The sequence below is a fragment of the Scyliorhinus canicula genome, chromosome 17, assembly GCF_902713615.1.
Source record: "Scyliorhinus canicula chromosome 17, sScyCan1.1, whole genome shotgun sequence".
NCBI classification, from domain to species: domain Eukaryota; kingdom Metazoa; phylum Chordata; class Chondrichthyes; order Carcharhiniformes; family Scyliorhinidae; genus Scyliorhinus; species Scyliorhinus canicula.
The window spans coordinates 42,849,490-42,864,548 of record NC_052162.1 but is presented as its reverse complement, the minus strand read 5'-3'; the positions used below and the strand labels follow the sequence as shown (position 1 = coordinate 42,864,548).

Here is a 15,059-nt window from a genome sequence, read left to right as displayed (position 1 = left end):
ATGATGTAATTAACAGGAGAGCCAGATCAGTCTGTAGCTTTGCCAGTTTTGCCATGGGGTTTTGAGTTGAACAGAGGTCTCTTCCGCTTGCTCTAGAAAGGGTCTCTCCAAAAAGGTCTCCACACAGAGCAGTAAGTAAACTTGATTTGTTAACTTAACTGGCATTTGAACTATATTGAATTGCTTGATTGGAATGTATGTAGTGACGTGCAGGGCATAAATTTAAGTGTTCTGCTTATTTAAGAACAGTTTAACTGATAATTGAAAGTTATTTATTTCACGGTGGCACGAGAAGTGGCAAGCACTGCTACCTCCCAGTGCCAGGGACCCTGGTTCAAGTCCAGCCTTGGGTGACTGCATATGTGGAGTTTGTACATTTTCCCTGTGTTTGCGTGGATTTCCTCCGGGTGAACCGGTTTCCTCCCACAGTCCAAAGATGTGCAGGTTAGGTGGATTGGCCATGATAAATCTGCCCCTTAGTGTCCAAAATGTTGGGTGGGGTTATTGGGTTACAGGGCTAGGATGGGGATGTGCACCTAGATAGGGGTGCTCTTTCAGAGGGTCGGTGCAGACTTGATGGGCCTAATGGTCTTCCTTTGCACTGTAGGGATTCCGTGTTAATGTGGTTAATTTTGTGCTTGCTTTAACATAAAAGACACCTACCGGTCAGTGTTATCACTCCCGGGATGAAATATCTTTTCCGCAGTTTTACAAATTGCAAAATGTTCCGATTTCTTGATCGGGATCCTCACAAAAATTGGGGTCTTGTCCGGTATCCTAACAATGACTTTGATGAATGGGTAAATTGTAGCCAAATTTGCTGACAATACAAAGGCAGGTGGGAGAGCCACAGAGGCTACAATGGGATATAGATTGGTTTAGTGAGTGAGCACCAGTTTGGCAGATGGAGTAGAATATGTGAAGATGTGAGAAGATCCACTTTGGTAGGAAGAATTGCACAATACTACAGAACAGTCGGATCAGGCTGTCCTTGTCCATGAATTACAAAATATTAGCATGCAAGGACAACCAGTAATTAGGAAGGCAAATGGGATAATGGTCTTAATTGCAAGGGGGAATGAAAGAAAGAAAGTCTTGCACAACTGTACAAAGCGTTGCTAAGACCACACCTGATGTACTACATAAAATTCTGATTTCCTTATTTAAGGAGAGATATACTTGCATTGTTCAGTCCAGAGAAAGTTCACTAGTTTGAATCCTGGAATTAAACAGTTATCTTAAGGTTAAGCAGGTTAGGCCCATAATGACTTGAGTTTCGAAGAATGAGAGAGGATCTTATTAAAATATATACGGGTTTGGGGCAGCACGGTGGCGAAGTGGTTAGCATTGCAGCCTCATGGCACCAAGGTTCCATGTTCGATCCCAAGAAACTGTGGCGTTTGCATTCTCCCCGTGTTTGCGTGGGCTTCGCCCCCCACAACCCAAAGATTTGTTGGATAGGTGGTTTGGCCACCATAAATTGCAAAAACCAATTGGGTACTGTAAATTTATTTTTAAAATTAAAAAAAATATATATATATTATTATATACACGGTTTTGATGGAGCTTCACTGGGTTGATGCTGAGAGGGTGCTTCCCTTTATGACCAATTTAATACACGTTTTAGAATATATGTGGTCATCCATTTAAGACAGAGATGACAAGGAATTCTATCAAGTGTCATGAATCTTTGGATTTCTCGATCCGAGAGCAATGGAGACTGAGTAATTGAATATGTTTAAGAATAAGACAGGTTCTTGAACTATACGGAGGTCCAAGTTTATGAGGAACTGGAAGGAAAAGTGGAGGTGAGGCAAAGCCCGATTAGCCACGATTGCATTGAATGCAGAGCAAAGGGCAGCTCAGTGGCAAGCACTGCTGCCTCACTGCACTGAGGAACCAGGTTCCATCCCAGCCCCGGGTTACTGTTCATGTGGCGTTTGCACATTCTCCCAGTGTCTGCGTGGGTCTCACCCCTCCAACCCAAAAAAGATGTGCAAGTTAGGTGAATTGGCTATACTAAATTGCGCCTTAAATGGAAAAAAATAATTGGGTACTCCAAATTTCTTTAATTAAAAAAAAAAGACTAGCAGAGCAAGTTTGAAAGACCATATACATAGAAAATAAAGCAGGCCATTTGGCACTTCAGGCCTGCTCTGCCATTCATTATGACCATGACTGAACGAGTTCAATATCCTGATCGCACCTTCCCCCATAACCCTTCATCCCTCTAGCCCCAATTGCTATATCTAATTCCTTCTTGAAATTACCCAATGTTTTCACCTCAAGTAAGTTTTGTAATAGTGAATTCCACAGATTCGCCACTCTGGGTGAAAAAATTTCTCCTCACCTCAATTCTAAAAGGTTAACTCCTTATCCTCAAACTATGACCCCTAGTTCTGGTTTCTCCCACCATCAAGAACATTCTTTCTGAATCTACCCTGTCTAATCCATTGCCTACGCCTGGTCCTATTTCCCATGTTCTTATCTTGCATTGCAATGTTATCTTCTTTTCCTTTACATCTATCATTCCAAAATGTTGAGTACCCCTGAATATTCTGTTCTCAGCACAAGTCATCTTGCAATAATGTCCTCTATAATGGCCATCCTTTCATACCAATTTAATTCAATTTGCACTACCAATTAATCATCTTGTTACGAACACTGCTGCTTCAGCCTTTACTTCTGTCTTTTTATCGTTTCTCCTAGTGTGACCCCGTTTGCTGGTGCACTCATGTTTTCATACACTGCAAAGTGGGAGGGTCGCCCTCTGTCACTGGCTGGTTGGGTACAGGCGTTTAAAATGAATGTGATGCCACGATTCCTGTTTATTTTCCAATGCTTGCCGATTTGCCTGCCAAAGGCAATTTTTAGAGTTTGAAGGGGTGATTACCGTGTTCATATGGGGAGGGAAGGTGGCCAGAATTAGACAGGTGCTACTACAGAGAGGAAGGCAGGCAGGGGGTTTAAGTCTTCCGAACCTGATGCACAATTACTGGGTGGAGAATGTGGAGAAGGTACGGAGCGGAGTCAGAGGGGTTGATTCCAATGGGTCAGAATGAAGAAGAGTTTGTGTAGGGGGTCTGGATTCAAGGCGCTAGCAACAGCACCACTCCCGACAGCCCCGGGGAGTTACTAAGGGAGTCAGATAGTAATAGCTTCGTTGAGAATTTGGAGGCAGCTTCGCCAGCACTTTGGGTTGGGGGCAGGGTCAAGGGAAATGTCGATTGGGTGGAACCATAGATTTGAGCCAGGGAAGTGGGATGGAAATTTTGGGAGATGGGAGGAGAAAGGAATTAGGGTACTAAGGAGGTGCTGACGACAGGGGACTGCAGAAGGGGGTAGTATCAGCGGTTTACGGTGCTATTTTGGAAGAGAAGAAGGCACCACTGGAAGGGATCTAAGCAAAGTGGGAGGAAGAGTTGGGCGAGGATATGGAGGAGGGGTTCTGGTGTGAAGGTGCTACAGGAGAGTGAATGCCTCCCCCTCATGCACGAGGCTAATACAGCTGAAGGTGGTATATAGAACACACCTCACAGGGCGAGGATGAGGGGATGTAAACACCAATTTACAGGCCAATAAAATCAGCCTGTAGCTTATTTCTCCGTGCTGGTAGTTTAATATAATTACATATAAAACACCTGTAAATTGTAAACTTCTAATCTCAGTGGATTAGAATCTATTTTTCTTACACAGGCCAAGACAGCACAGATTAGCAGGCTGTTCTGACTGGCAAGTGCATAATTTCGGAGTTCTTTTCTGCTTTCACGCATACTTTTCACGAGTGATCAGGAGATTTTCTGCTAAATTCACTAAATTATAGGCTTCAATTTGACCCTGAAGAGCTATTGACAATGATGGAAATGTACTTTACCAATACTCAGCACCTTCAAAGGAGAGGGGAAAATGTTTTGTTTCCTCTCGGGAGATGGGTAATAATACATGTAAAGTTGGCAGCAAACGTAGCAAACTAAGAAGCATACAAATCATTGTCGGTGCCTCTGTTTTCAAAATAATCTTACGCCACTACATATAAAACAAAACCATGCTCTGTTCTATTACCTGATAAAGTTCCTCCAAATTGTATTTGATTGAGATGCTCTTCTGAATTGCTTCTACGGCTTCTTTCAGTTTTTGCCAAGTTTCATTGGTGTAATTATCAGGTAATTTAGGTTTATCTGCAATTGAAAATGCTGCACTGTATTAGAGTTCATTGGAATACAGAGTCAGAAAACTTAACATAGAAAATTGGAGGTGGTCATTTGGCCTTTTCGGGCCTGTTCCACCATTCAATACGATCTTAGCAGATCCTCCAACTCAATCCATACTGCCGTTTTCTCTCCATACCCCTTGATGTCTTTAGAGTCAAGAACTATTTGTTTCCTTTAAAATATATTCAGTGACTCGGCCTTCATAGCCTTCTGTGGTAGACAATTCCATAGGTTCACCACCAAGTGATAAGATTTCTCTTATCTCAGTCCTAAATGGCCTACACTGCACCCCGAGATTGTGACCATTTGTTCTAGATCTCCCCAGTCAGAGGAAACATTATCACTGCATCCCTATCAGAATTCTACATATTTCAATTAGATCCACTCTTCATTCTTCTGAACTACAGATACATTCGACCAAATTACGACAATCCGGCCATCCCGAAAATCAGCCTGGTGAATGTTCGTTGCACTCGCTCTATATCTTCTTTATATCTTAGAATCATAGAATTTACTTTTCTCAGATAATGTTACTACACCCTGGACTTGTGCACGGTCAATTCTAGCCCCACTTGGCGCAGATTCACAACACAGGCAAAATTAGATTTATTAATACCCGTGACTTTGGTTGAGGTAAATTGACCACAGTCATTGGGTTTGTGAAAAATGTAAACACCTTTTATTAGCAGTAATTATAGTAGACAGGGCAGCACGGTGGCGCAGTGGTTAACACTGCTGTCTCACGGCGCCATGGTCCCAGGTTCGATCTCGGCTCTTAGTCACTGTCCGTGTGGAGTTTGCACGTTCTCCTCGTGTTTGCATGGGTTTTGCCCCCACAACACAGATGTGCAGGGTAGGTGGATTGGCCACGCTAAATTGCCCCTTCATTGGAAAAAACTAATTGGGTATTCTAAATTTTAAAAAGTAATTATGACAAAAAAAAGACAAGAGGCTATCTACTATCTGATTCCCAACCCCCCACACTCACGAGAGGGAAAAGGGTGGCTGAGGGGTAAAAATATAGTAAACGGATAAGGATTTTTGATTCAGATGAATAACCTCCAGTTAATTTCTTTCTCAGGTAGGCCTTCAGTTAATTACTCTATTTTCCTTCAGCTTGTAATGATCTTCACTGCAGTCTCACAGAAACAGCAGGCAACCAGCAGCAGAGAGGGGGAGAAAACACAGCTCCTCTTCCTTCGGGTGTCTAGAAGGTTCGGGCAAGGTATCTATTTTTTTGTGCAGATTCAGGATTATTGCAAGTTTACAGCAAGGATGTGTCGGGCACGCACTGGTTGTAGAACAACAAAGCAGTTCTTTGGAAAGCAGGACTAAAAATAATAAACATAAAATAAAAAGAAATGGGAACAAAAGAAATAAACAAAAACGACTTACAATAAGGACACCAAAACTGCAATACACAATACTTCAGATGCAGTCTCATTAAGACTCTGTACAGCTGCAATAAGATATCTTTGCACCCGTACTCAAGCCCTCTTGTAATGAAAACCAAACATACCATTTGCCTTCTGAACTGCTTGCTGCACCTCCATGAACTTCGCAGTTTTTTAAAACTATAATTTCTTTAGACAGGTGAAGCTCCCAGCCCTGATGGATTCCTCATTGAGTTTTATAAAAAATTTGCACGACACCTGATCTCTTTAATATTAGCTATGTTCAAGGACTCCTTTGTCCTCCTGGGCTTTGTTGCCCATTACATTTGTGCGAGCCTATTTTTTCCTAATCCTAAAGGACAAGGATCCTACAGAATGTGGGTCGCTTAACCTATCTCACTTTTGAATGCAGATGCTAAATTACTCTCAATTTTGCTGGCATGGAGATTGGAGCCCTGCCTCCCCAGAGGTGATCTCAGAAAACCAGCAGGCTTCGTCAAGGGTCAGCCAATGTCCGTCGGCTGTTAAATATTGTCATTGCCCCCATTCAAATATTGTCGTTTTCCCCCTCTCAAATGCCGGAACCTAATGATCGTTTCCATGGACGCTGGAAAAACGTTTGACAGGGCGGAGTGGGGATCTCAGAGATTCTTGGGAAGTTTGGGTTTGGGCAAAATTTCAAATGTTGGATTTGTTTATTGTATAGGGCCCTACTGCTAGTGTTCACATGAATACCTTGAGCTCGGGTTATTTTCCGTTGAATATCGATATAAAGCAGGGATGTGCATCTTCTCCGCTTCTATTTGCTTTAGCAATTGAACTGCTGGCCATGGCATTAAGATCTTCCTGAAAGTGTAAGGGGCTAAATAAGTGATTGCGGGAGCATAGGAGTCCTTGTTTGCAGATGATCTGCTCCTGAGGAAGGAGCAGTGCTCCGAAAGTTAGTGATTTTAACCTGGTGTTGTAAGACTTCTCACTGTCTTTATATTTATATTACGGACTCAGTTTCCACTATGGATGAGATAATGAAGCTACATAGAAGTTTTGGCTCCTTCTCTGGGTGAAAGTTAAATTTGGATAAGAGCGAATACTGTCCAGTTAACCCCAGGAAGGGGGGCCTATCTGGGGATGTTGCATTTTTGCCTAGCTGGATCTAGCTTTCATTATCTGGGAGGCCCATGATTGGACCTCACTCCATAAATTAAATTATGCTAGCCTGGTGAATCTGACTTGCAGAAGTGGGATAACCTTGCCAGATTCTTGACAGGCAAGGTTAGGACTATTAAAACGGAATGTCCTCACAAGGTTTTCATTTCTTTTTCAGCGTCTTTCCACTTTTCTTCTCAAATTCTTCTTTGTCAGTCAACAAATTAATGTCTTCTTTTATTTGGGTGGGCAAGAACCAAGGATCCAAAGGGTGTTGCTCCAGAGAAATAGACAGTCACGTGGTTTAGCTTTACCCAATTTGTTATTTTTTTTTTAAATCGGGCTGCCAATGTTGAGAAAGTACTGGGATGGCAAAGTGATCGGAGTTCTATATGGGGGCAAATAGAGGAGAGTTCTTGGAGAGGTTCTAGTTTGAGTGCTTTAGTAACGGCTTTGTTTCCGTTCTGTCAGATTTTCTTCGAATCGATAGTGGTGCCCACCCTGAAAATCTGGAAGAAGTTCAGACAGCAATTTAAATTTAGATCTAGATCGTTGTTGGCCCCTATCTGCAGTATTCATCTCTTTGTGCCAGTGGGCTTCAACTTGATGCTTAGGTCATGGCAGGGAAGGGGTTTGGAGACCTAATCATGAAGGAAAGGTCTGCCAGCTTTGAAGAGCTTTCGGTAAAATTTCAACTCCCTGTGCCCAACTTGTTTTGATATTTCCAGGGATATTGGGGGAGGGGAGGTATTTCAGCTATCTACAGCCAGATCCGATCAGCGAAGTCAACTCCGTTGAATGAGCTGAAGGTGAAATGGGAGGTGTGAATTGGGTCGAAATCTGGATGAGGGGGTGTGGAGTGAGGCTCTTCATAGGGTCAACTCCATGCCTTCCTGTGCTCAGCTTAGTCCTGTTCAAGTTGATGCACAGGACTCATCTGACCAAGGAGAGAATGAGCGAGTTTTTGTTTTCAGGAGAAGGGGTCTTTCTAAGATGGCAGCCATTCAATTCTTTTTTTTAAAGAGTTAGTCACTGGCAATTGTTAAGGGGGTTTTACATTAATCCTTACGGCTGGATGCGTTGATTGCTGATTGTGCTCTTTTTACATTTCAACTTGGAAGCATCTGATTTATATTATACTATTTTGTTACAATGAAAAAGTTTTCAATAAAAATATTTCTCCTGGTGGACTCCTCGTACTTCACCTTAAGTGGTATCACTTCATTTGAGCTTATATACATACATGAATGACAGCATGTTTGATGGATGGTGTACAAGGACACTCGGGTCTCTTTATACATCACCATTTAAATAATACGCTGCCACTCTGTTCTTCCTACGAAGTGGATAACTTCACACCACTTCACGTTATATTGCATCAGCCATGAATCTGACCATTCACTCAATTTGTCGAAGCAGCCTTTAAGCCTCTGGCAAGTTCAGCAAATGCTCTCAGAAACATGTTTAAGTTTGAAGAGAGATGAAACAAATAAAAGTGCACGGTTTCCACAAATAACAAAACTTGGCACTGCAGAAAATCTGTCAATTAAGGAGCAAAACAGAGGGTCCCTTTATGTTGAATGATTATTCATTTTCAGTCACTCCCTCCCCATCCAATCTGTTCCCTTGCATTTCTAACCATCTGAAAGGCATTCACGTTTGTTAAATGATAGTACATCAGCATGCGCAAACCTCCAGTCTTATTACACAAGAAATAGATGAGTAGAAGACCATATGACCGGTTGAGCCTACTCCGCCATTCAACATCATGGCTGATCTTGGGCTTCAACTCCACTTTCCACCCATTTTCCCATGTCCCCGGAGTCCCATAGACTAAAAAACTCTGTCTCAGCCTAAAACGCATTCAATGATGGAACATTTATAACCCTCTGGGGGTAGAAAATTCCCAAGATTCACAACCCGAGGAGTGAATTTCTCCTCATTGCAGTCCTAAATAATTAGCCCCTTATCCCAAGACTGTGCCCCCATGTTTTCGATTCCCCAACCAGCAGAACGATCTTTCACATTACAATATAGCACCAAGGATCAAAAGAGGAAATGGCATACAAATCAAGAAAAAGTAACTGCACGATACCAAGCTTTAGGTTTTACAAGCCTGAAAATTGTTAGAGGAACGGTGGTAAAAATAATTACTTCAGAAATTTGAGAAGAGTGACAATATTCGACGATATGGGAAGTCTTGCTTACAACTCATGGAATCATAGGGAATCATAAGAGTCACTACAGTGCAGAAGGAGGCCACTCAGCTCATCGAGTCTGCACCACGCGAGGGCAGCACGGTGGCGCAGTGGTTAGCACTGCTGCCTCACGGCACCAAAGTCCCAGGTTCGATCGCGGCTCTGGGTCACTGTCCGTGCAAAGTTTGCACATTCTTCCTGTGTTTGCGTGGGTTTCGCCCCCGCAACCCAAAGATGTGCAGGGTAGGTGGATTGGCCACGCTAAATTGCCCCTTAATTGGAAAAAATTAATTGGGTACTCTAAATTTATTTTTTAAAGAAGTCTGCACCAACCCTCTGAAAGAGCATCCTAACCTTGGCCCAATCCCCACCCTATATCCGTCTAACCATTGGATACTAAGGGGAAAAAAGCATGGCCAATCCACCCTACCTGCACATCTTTGGACTGTGGGAGGAAACCCATGCAGACACATGAAGAATGTGCAAACACCACAGCCATCCAAGGTTGGAATCTAACTCGGGTCCCTAGGGCTGTGAGGCAGCAATCTTGTTTTTTTAAATAAACATTTTATTGAGGTATTTTTGGTATCGTAACAACAATAAAATAAACAACGTACATGAAACTATAAACATGGTGCAAAAGTCGTCTCCCTTCCTTACAGGTACCACCTTTTTAATCCCTCTACTCTAAGCTAAACTAACACACACCCCCCCCCCCCCCCTCTGCTGACGATTAATTTTCCGCGAAGAAGTCGACGAATGGTTGCCACCTCCGGGCGAAACCGAACAGTGACCCTCTCAAAGCGAACTTGATTTTCTCCAAACAGAGCGCGCTAGCCATGTCCGATAGTCAGGTCTCTGACTTCGGGGGCTTGGAATCCCTCCAAGCTAATAGTATCTGTCTCCGGGCTACCAGGGAAGCAAAGGCCAGAACGTCTGCCTCTTTCTCCTCCTGGATTCCCGGATCTTCCGACACCCCGAAAATCGCCACCTCTGGACTTGGTGCCACCCTTGTTTTTAACACCGTGGACATGACATCTGCAAACCCCTGCCAAAATCCCCTAGGCTTCGGACATGCCCAGAACATGTGGACATGGTTCGCTGGTCCTCCAGCACATTTTGCACACCTGTCTTCCACTCCAAAGAATCTGCTCATCCGGGCCACTGTCATGTGAGCCCGGTGAACGACCTTGAATTGTATCAGGCTGAGCCTGGCACATGTTGCGGTCGCGTTGACTCTACTCAACCTGTCGGCTCACAGACCATCCTCTATTTCTCCTCCCAGCTCCTCCTCCCACTTGCGCTTCAGCTCCTCGGTCTGAGTCTCCTCCAACCCATTAAGTTCCTTGTAAATGTCAGAGACACTCCCTTCTCCTACCACCCTCTGGAAACTATCCTGTCCTGAATCCCCCTTAGCGGTAGGAGCGGGAAGGTGGACACCTGTTTACGTAGGAAGTCCCGCACCTGCAGATACCTGAATTAGATTCCCCTCGCCAACTTAAACTTCTCCTCCAGCGCCCTCATACTCGGAAACCTCCAGCTGTAGCCTCTGCCATTCCCTTAAAAGTCGTTCCTCTGGGGTCTCCGCATACCTCCTATCGGACTGTAGGATCTCCTTTACCAGTTGGTCCATTTCTGCCATGTCCACCTTCTCCCCATGGGCCCATATCGAGATCAGCTCCCCTTCAGTGCTTCCCAGACCACCGTTGCTGAAATTTCCCCCATGTCGTTGACCTGCAGGTAGTTCTGAATACATTTCCTCAGTCGCTCGCACACCCCTTTGTCAGCCAAAAGTCCCACATCTAACCTCCAGTGTGGGCGCTGGTTACTATCTTTACTAACGTGCAGGTCAACCCAGTGCGGAGCATGGTCTGAGATTGTGATCACCGAGTACCCAGTGTCCACCACCCGCCAGTAAGGCCCTGCTCAAAATAAAGAAATCAATCCAGGAGTACACTTTATGCACGCATCAGTAGAAGGAGAACACCTTCACCCTCGGCTGCCCAAATCTCCATGGATCCCCCCCAATCTGCTCCATGAACCCTTTTAGGTCCTTTGCCATTGCTGGCACCCTGCCTGTTTTTGAGCTTGACCGGTCCAAGCTCGGGTCAATAATTGTGTTGAAGTCCCCTCCTATGGCCAACCTGTGCGCGTCCAAGTCCGGTATCTTCCCCAGCATTCTCTTTATAAACACCACATCAACCTAATTTGGTGCATATACATTTACTAATACCACCTGCACTCCCTCCAGTTTCCCACTGACCATAATGTACCGACCTCCCACTCCAAGACTATTCTACCCGCCTCAAACACCACCCGCTTATTGAGCAGTATCGCGACCCCTCTAGTCTTTGAGTCTTGGCCTGAGTGAAAGACCTGACTGACCCAGCCTTTCCTCAATCTAATCTGGTCAGTTACTATAAGGTGCGTGTCCGCCTTCAGTCCCCCAAGATGTGCGAGTAGACGTGCCCTCTTGACCGGCCCATTTAACACTCAAAAATGGGGGGGGGGCTCATTGCATCCCTGCATCCCCCCCCCCCCCCCCCCCCCCCCCCCCCGATCAGCCATCCCCTTTTTTTGGGCCCGTCTCCAGCCCTCCACAGGTCCCGTCCCCAGGCAGCCTCTGGCCCAACCTCCTCTGTCCCTTAGCCCAAATCCCTCCCTCGTCAGCATAACATTTAGTACCCCCCCCCCCCCCCCCCCCCCCCCCCCCCCCCCAGTAACAGCACTCTGTAACCCAACCCCTTTAATAAACCGAACATATGCACAACTCCCACTGCGCTTCCGAGAGCTAGCCCACCCAGCTAGCTTGGTGGCACCCATCCCCGGATAATCTCACACCTATTGCTCCCTCACACCCCCCCCTACCCCTCCTTCATACAACATACTCCAACATCAAACAATCCCCACACTAGTGCCTGACAGAAAAACACCAAGATCTAAACAAGCACACCTCCATCCCCCAACTGTGCAAATGAAAACCTTAACTGACTCAAATCTACTGCTGGTCCCAAATCATTGCAATAGGCATTTATAACAGCTTCCACAAAACAAAAAACGAGTAACTTTTTTTAAAAAAAGAACAGAAAACCAAAAAAAAACCATGAACGTTGCAGCAAAGTTCAAAAGGTCTCAGTTCACCACCAGTCCTTTCCACAAAGTCCAGCATGTCTTCCGGCAGTTCGAAATAAAAGTTCTTCGTGTGTGACCCAGAGACGGGTCGGATACAACAGTCTGAACTTCACCTTTTTCTTAAAAAGGATCGACCTAATCTGGTTGAAGCGTGCTCTTCTCCTGGCCACCTCCACACTCAGGTCTTGGTAAACCCGCAGGATACCACTGCCAACTCCGTGTCTGCTTGGCCCACTGTAGAATGCGCTTGTTATCCCAAGTAACTGTGGAATCTCACCACCATTGCCCATGGGGGGGGTCGGGTCTCTCCCATTCGCAGCTTTCTCGCGAGTGCTCTGTAAGCCCTGTCCACCTCCAAGGGTCAGGAAAATGCCCCACCCCCCAGCAGTTTCTCAAACATGTCTGAGATGTATGCCCGAGCGTCCGCTCCTTCAGACCCATCCGGGAGCCCAACGATTCTCAGGTTCTGCCGGCGGGACCTATTCTCTAGGTCATCCACCTTCTCCAGGAGCTTCTTCTGCTGGTCTCTCAGCAGCCCCACCTCCAACTCCACCACAGTTTGATGTTCCTCCTGCTCAGCCTGCACCTTCTAGATCGCCCGATCTTGGGCGTCCAATGTAAGATCCAGCCGCTCAATGGACTCTTCTATTGGGTCCAAGCAGTCCCATTTCTGTTCAGCAAAGCCTTCCTGAATAACTTGCATCAGCTGCTCCGTTGACTGCTGGGTCGACAAACCAGAGGTCCGGTCCTCCGCCATGCGGTCTCTTGCTGCAGCTTCAGCCAAGCCTTCTCGGTCTTTGTCTTTATGAGCACTTCTAGTCCTTCTCTCTATGCACCTGTGGGAATTCCGTACACAATTGCCTCTGTCATCAGTTTTACAATTCAAGTCCGGTAGAACATTAGGGGAAGAGGTCCAAAATTCCAACCAGAGCAGGAGCCACTAAATGTGCGACTTACTCCTTCATACCCACCACCGGAAGTCTGAGGCAGCAATGTTAACCACTGTGCCACCATGCCTGCCAGGGGAGGATGAAAGGAATAGAGAATTTAGGGATATCATTTTGGAGCAGTCAAGGTTATGCCAGACATGGTTCAGAAGAGGTGATTGGGGACAAAACTGATTTTTTTTTTCCCTATGCAGTGAAGAGCTGATTACAATATGTTAGCACTACTCAGTCTTGATCATAGAATTCAGAGTGCAGAAGGATGCCATTCGGCCCATTGAACCTGCACCAGGCCTTGGAAAGAGCACACCACCTCAGCATTTACGATGGTATTGTCTCTCCTTATCTATTCAGAAGACATTCTTGAAACTTAGCTCAGCAAATTAGATAAACAGACGTTAAAAATCCTGATTAAAAATCCAAAACCACTTTTATGGAAAAGAATAGAATAAACTTTTTGCCTCCTGGGTTAATTGTTGGGGAGTGCAAATTAAACCAGGGCTCGGTTTCAAACATCATCCATTTACGGGCGGCATGGTAGCATAGGGTTGGACTGCTACTTCAGAGCGGCAGAGACCCGGGTTCGATTCCCAGCTTGGGTCACTGTGTGCGGAATCTGCACATTCTCCGGGTGCTCCGGTTTCCTCCCACAATTCCCGAAAGACATGCTTGTTAGGTGAATTGGATACTCAGAATTCTCCTTCAGTGTAACTGAACAGGTACCGGAGTGTGGGAACTGGGGATTTTCACAGTAACTTCATTGCAGTGTTAATGTAAGCCTACTTGTGACACGAATAAAGATTATTATTATGTGAGACCAAGATCATAATGGCTATGATACACATTCTCCCCGTGTTGGAGTGGGTTTCGTCCCCACAATCCAAAGATGTGCAGGACAGGTGGATTGGCCACGCTAAATTGCCCTTAATTGGAAAAAATGAATTGGGTACACTAAATTTACAAAACAAAAATGATGGCTATGATAAACCAAAGAGCATGTGATCTTGCATACTAACTCTTTTTTTTAATAAATTTTTACCCAATTTCCTTTTTCCAATTAAGGGGCAATTTAGCATGGCTAATCCACCTAACCTGCACATCTTTGGGTTGTGCACGGGGAGAATGTGCAAACTCCACACGGACAGTGACTCAGGGCCGGGATTCAAACCCGGGTCTTCAGCACCCAGTGCTAGCCACTGCATCACGTGCTGCCCCATCTTGCATCCTAACCCAAGTGGTGTGCGTGTTGAGGTAACAGGGAAGCTGTTGAAAAGAACAGAAGAGAGAGACTAAGCGAGAAAGAAACTTGGTCTTCGTTATAAGCACAACAAATCAAACACCATTAGCACAGCAAACCAAGGAATTATTTTTTTTGGACACGGAGGGGCAATTTAATTTGGTCAATCCACCTAACCTGCGCAACATTGGACTGTGGGAGGAAACCAGAGCACCCAGAGGAAATCCAGGCAGAGAGGGGGAGAAGGCACAAACTCCACACCGTCACCCAAAGTCGGAATCGAACCCAGATCCCTGGCACTGAGAGGCAGCAGTGCTAATCACTGTGCCACCCATATTTTATTGCTGCAAAAAAGCAAACTGCTGCATGAACTCATCCTTGCAAGTTATTCTTTTTAGTTTACTTTTTACCAGCACAAGGAGGCAAGAGATTCCTCAGTTAATGCTAGTCAATGAGCCATAATGCAAGATGTTCCATTGTGAACAGAGTACAGGATCATGGTTCGCTGTGATGGTTTTCAAAAAGTGTGCCGGCTTTAATTTACATAACCCCAAATGAAGTACTGCCACTTAAAATGAAGGACGAGGAGTCCGGGTTTTCCCTAAAGCCCCAGAAATCAGGGACTAGGGTTAAAAAGAGATATAACACGCACTTCATTTTCCATCAGGTTTCAGGAGATGGTTTTTAAAAAATGCAACATTCATGTGATTGCTGCTTTATATTTTCACTCAAGCAAAATAATTCTTTGGCAAGGCACTTGCTCTTAGAAAGTGAAAGGTAACAGATGCTCAGTATAA

General features: G+C 45.0%; 1 protein-coding gene across 2 annotated transcripts in view; it reads right to left on the bottom strand.

Annotated features, from left to right (window-relative positions):
- The window catches only part of cul4b (cullin 4B), a 101,256-nt gene that overhangs the window by 74,749 nt on the left and 11,448 nt on the right, over positions 1-15,059 (bottom strand). For both annotated transcript variants that reach the window (XM_038775980.1, XM_038775978.1), the window contains exon 2: positions 4,063-4,178. In XM_038775980.1, the coding sequence (XP_038631908.1) occupies positions 4,063-4,178 (116 nt within the window). The remainder of the gene's footprint in view (positions 1-4,062; positions 4,179-15,059) is intronic.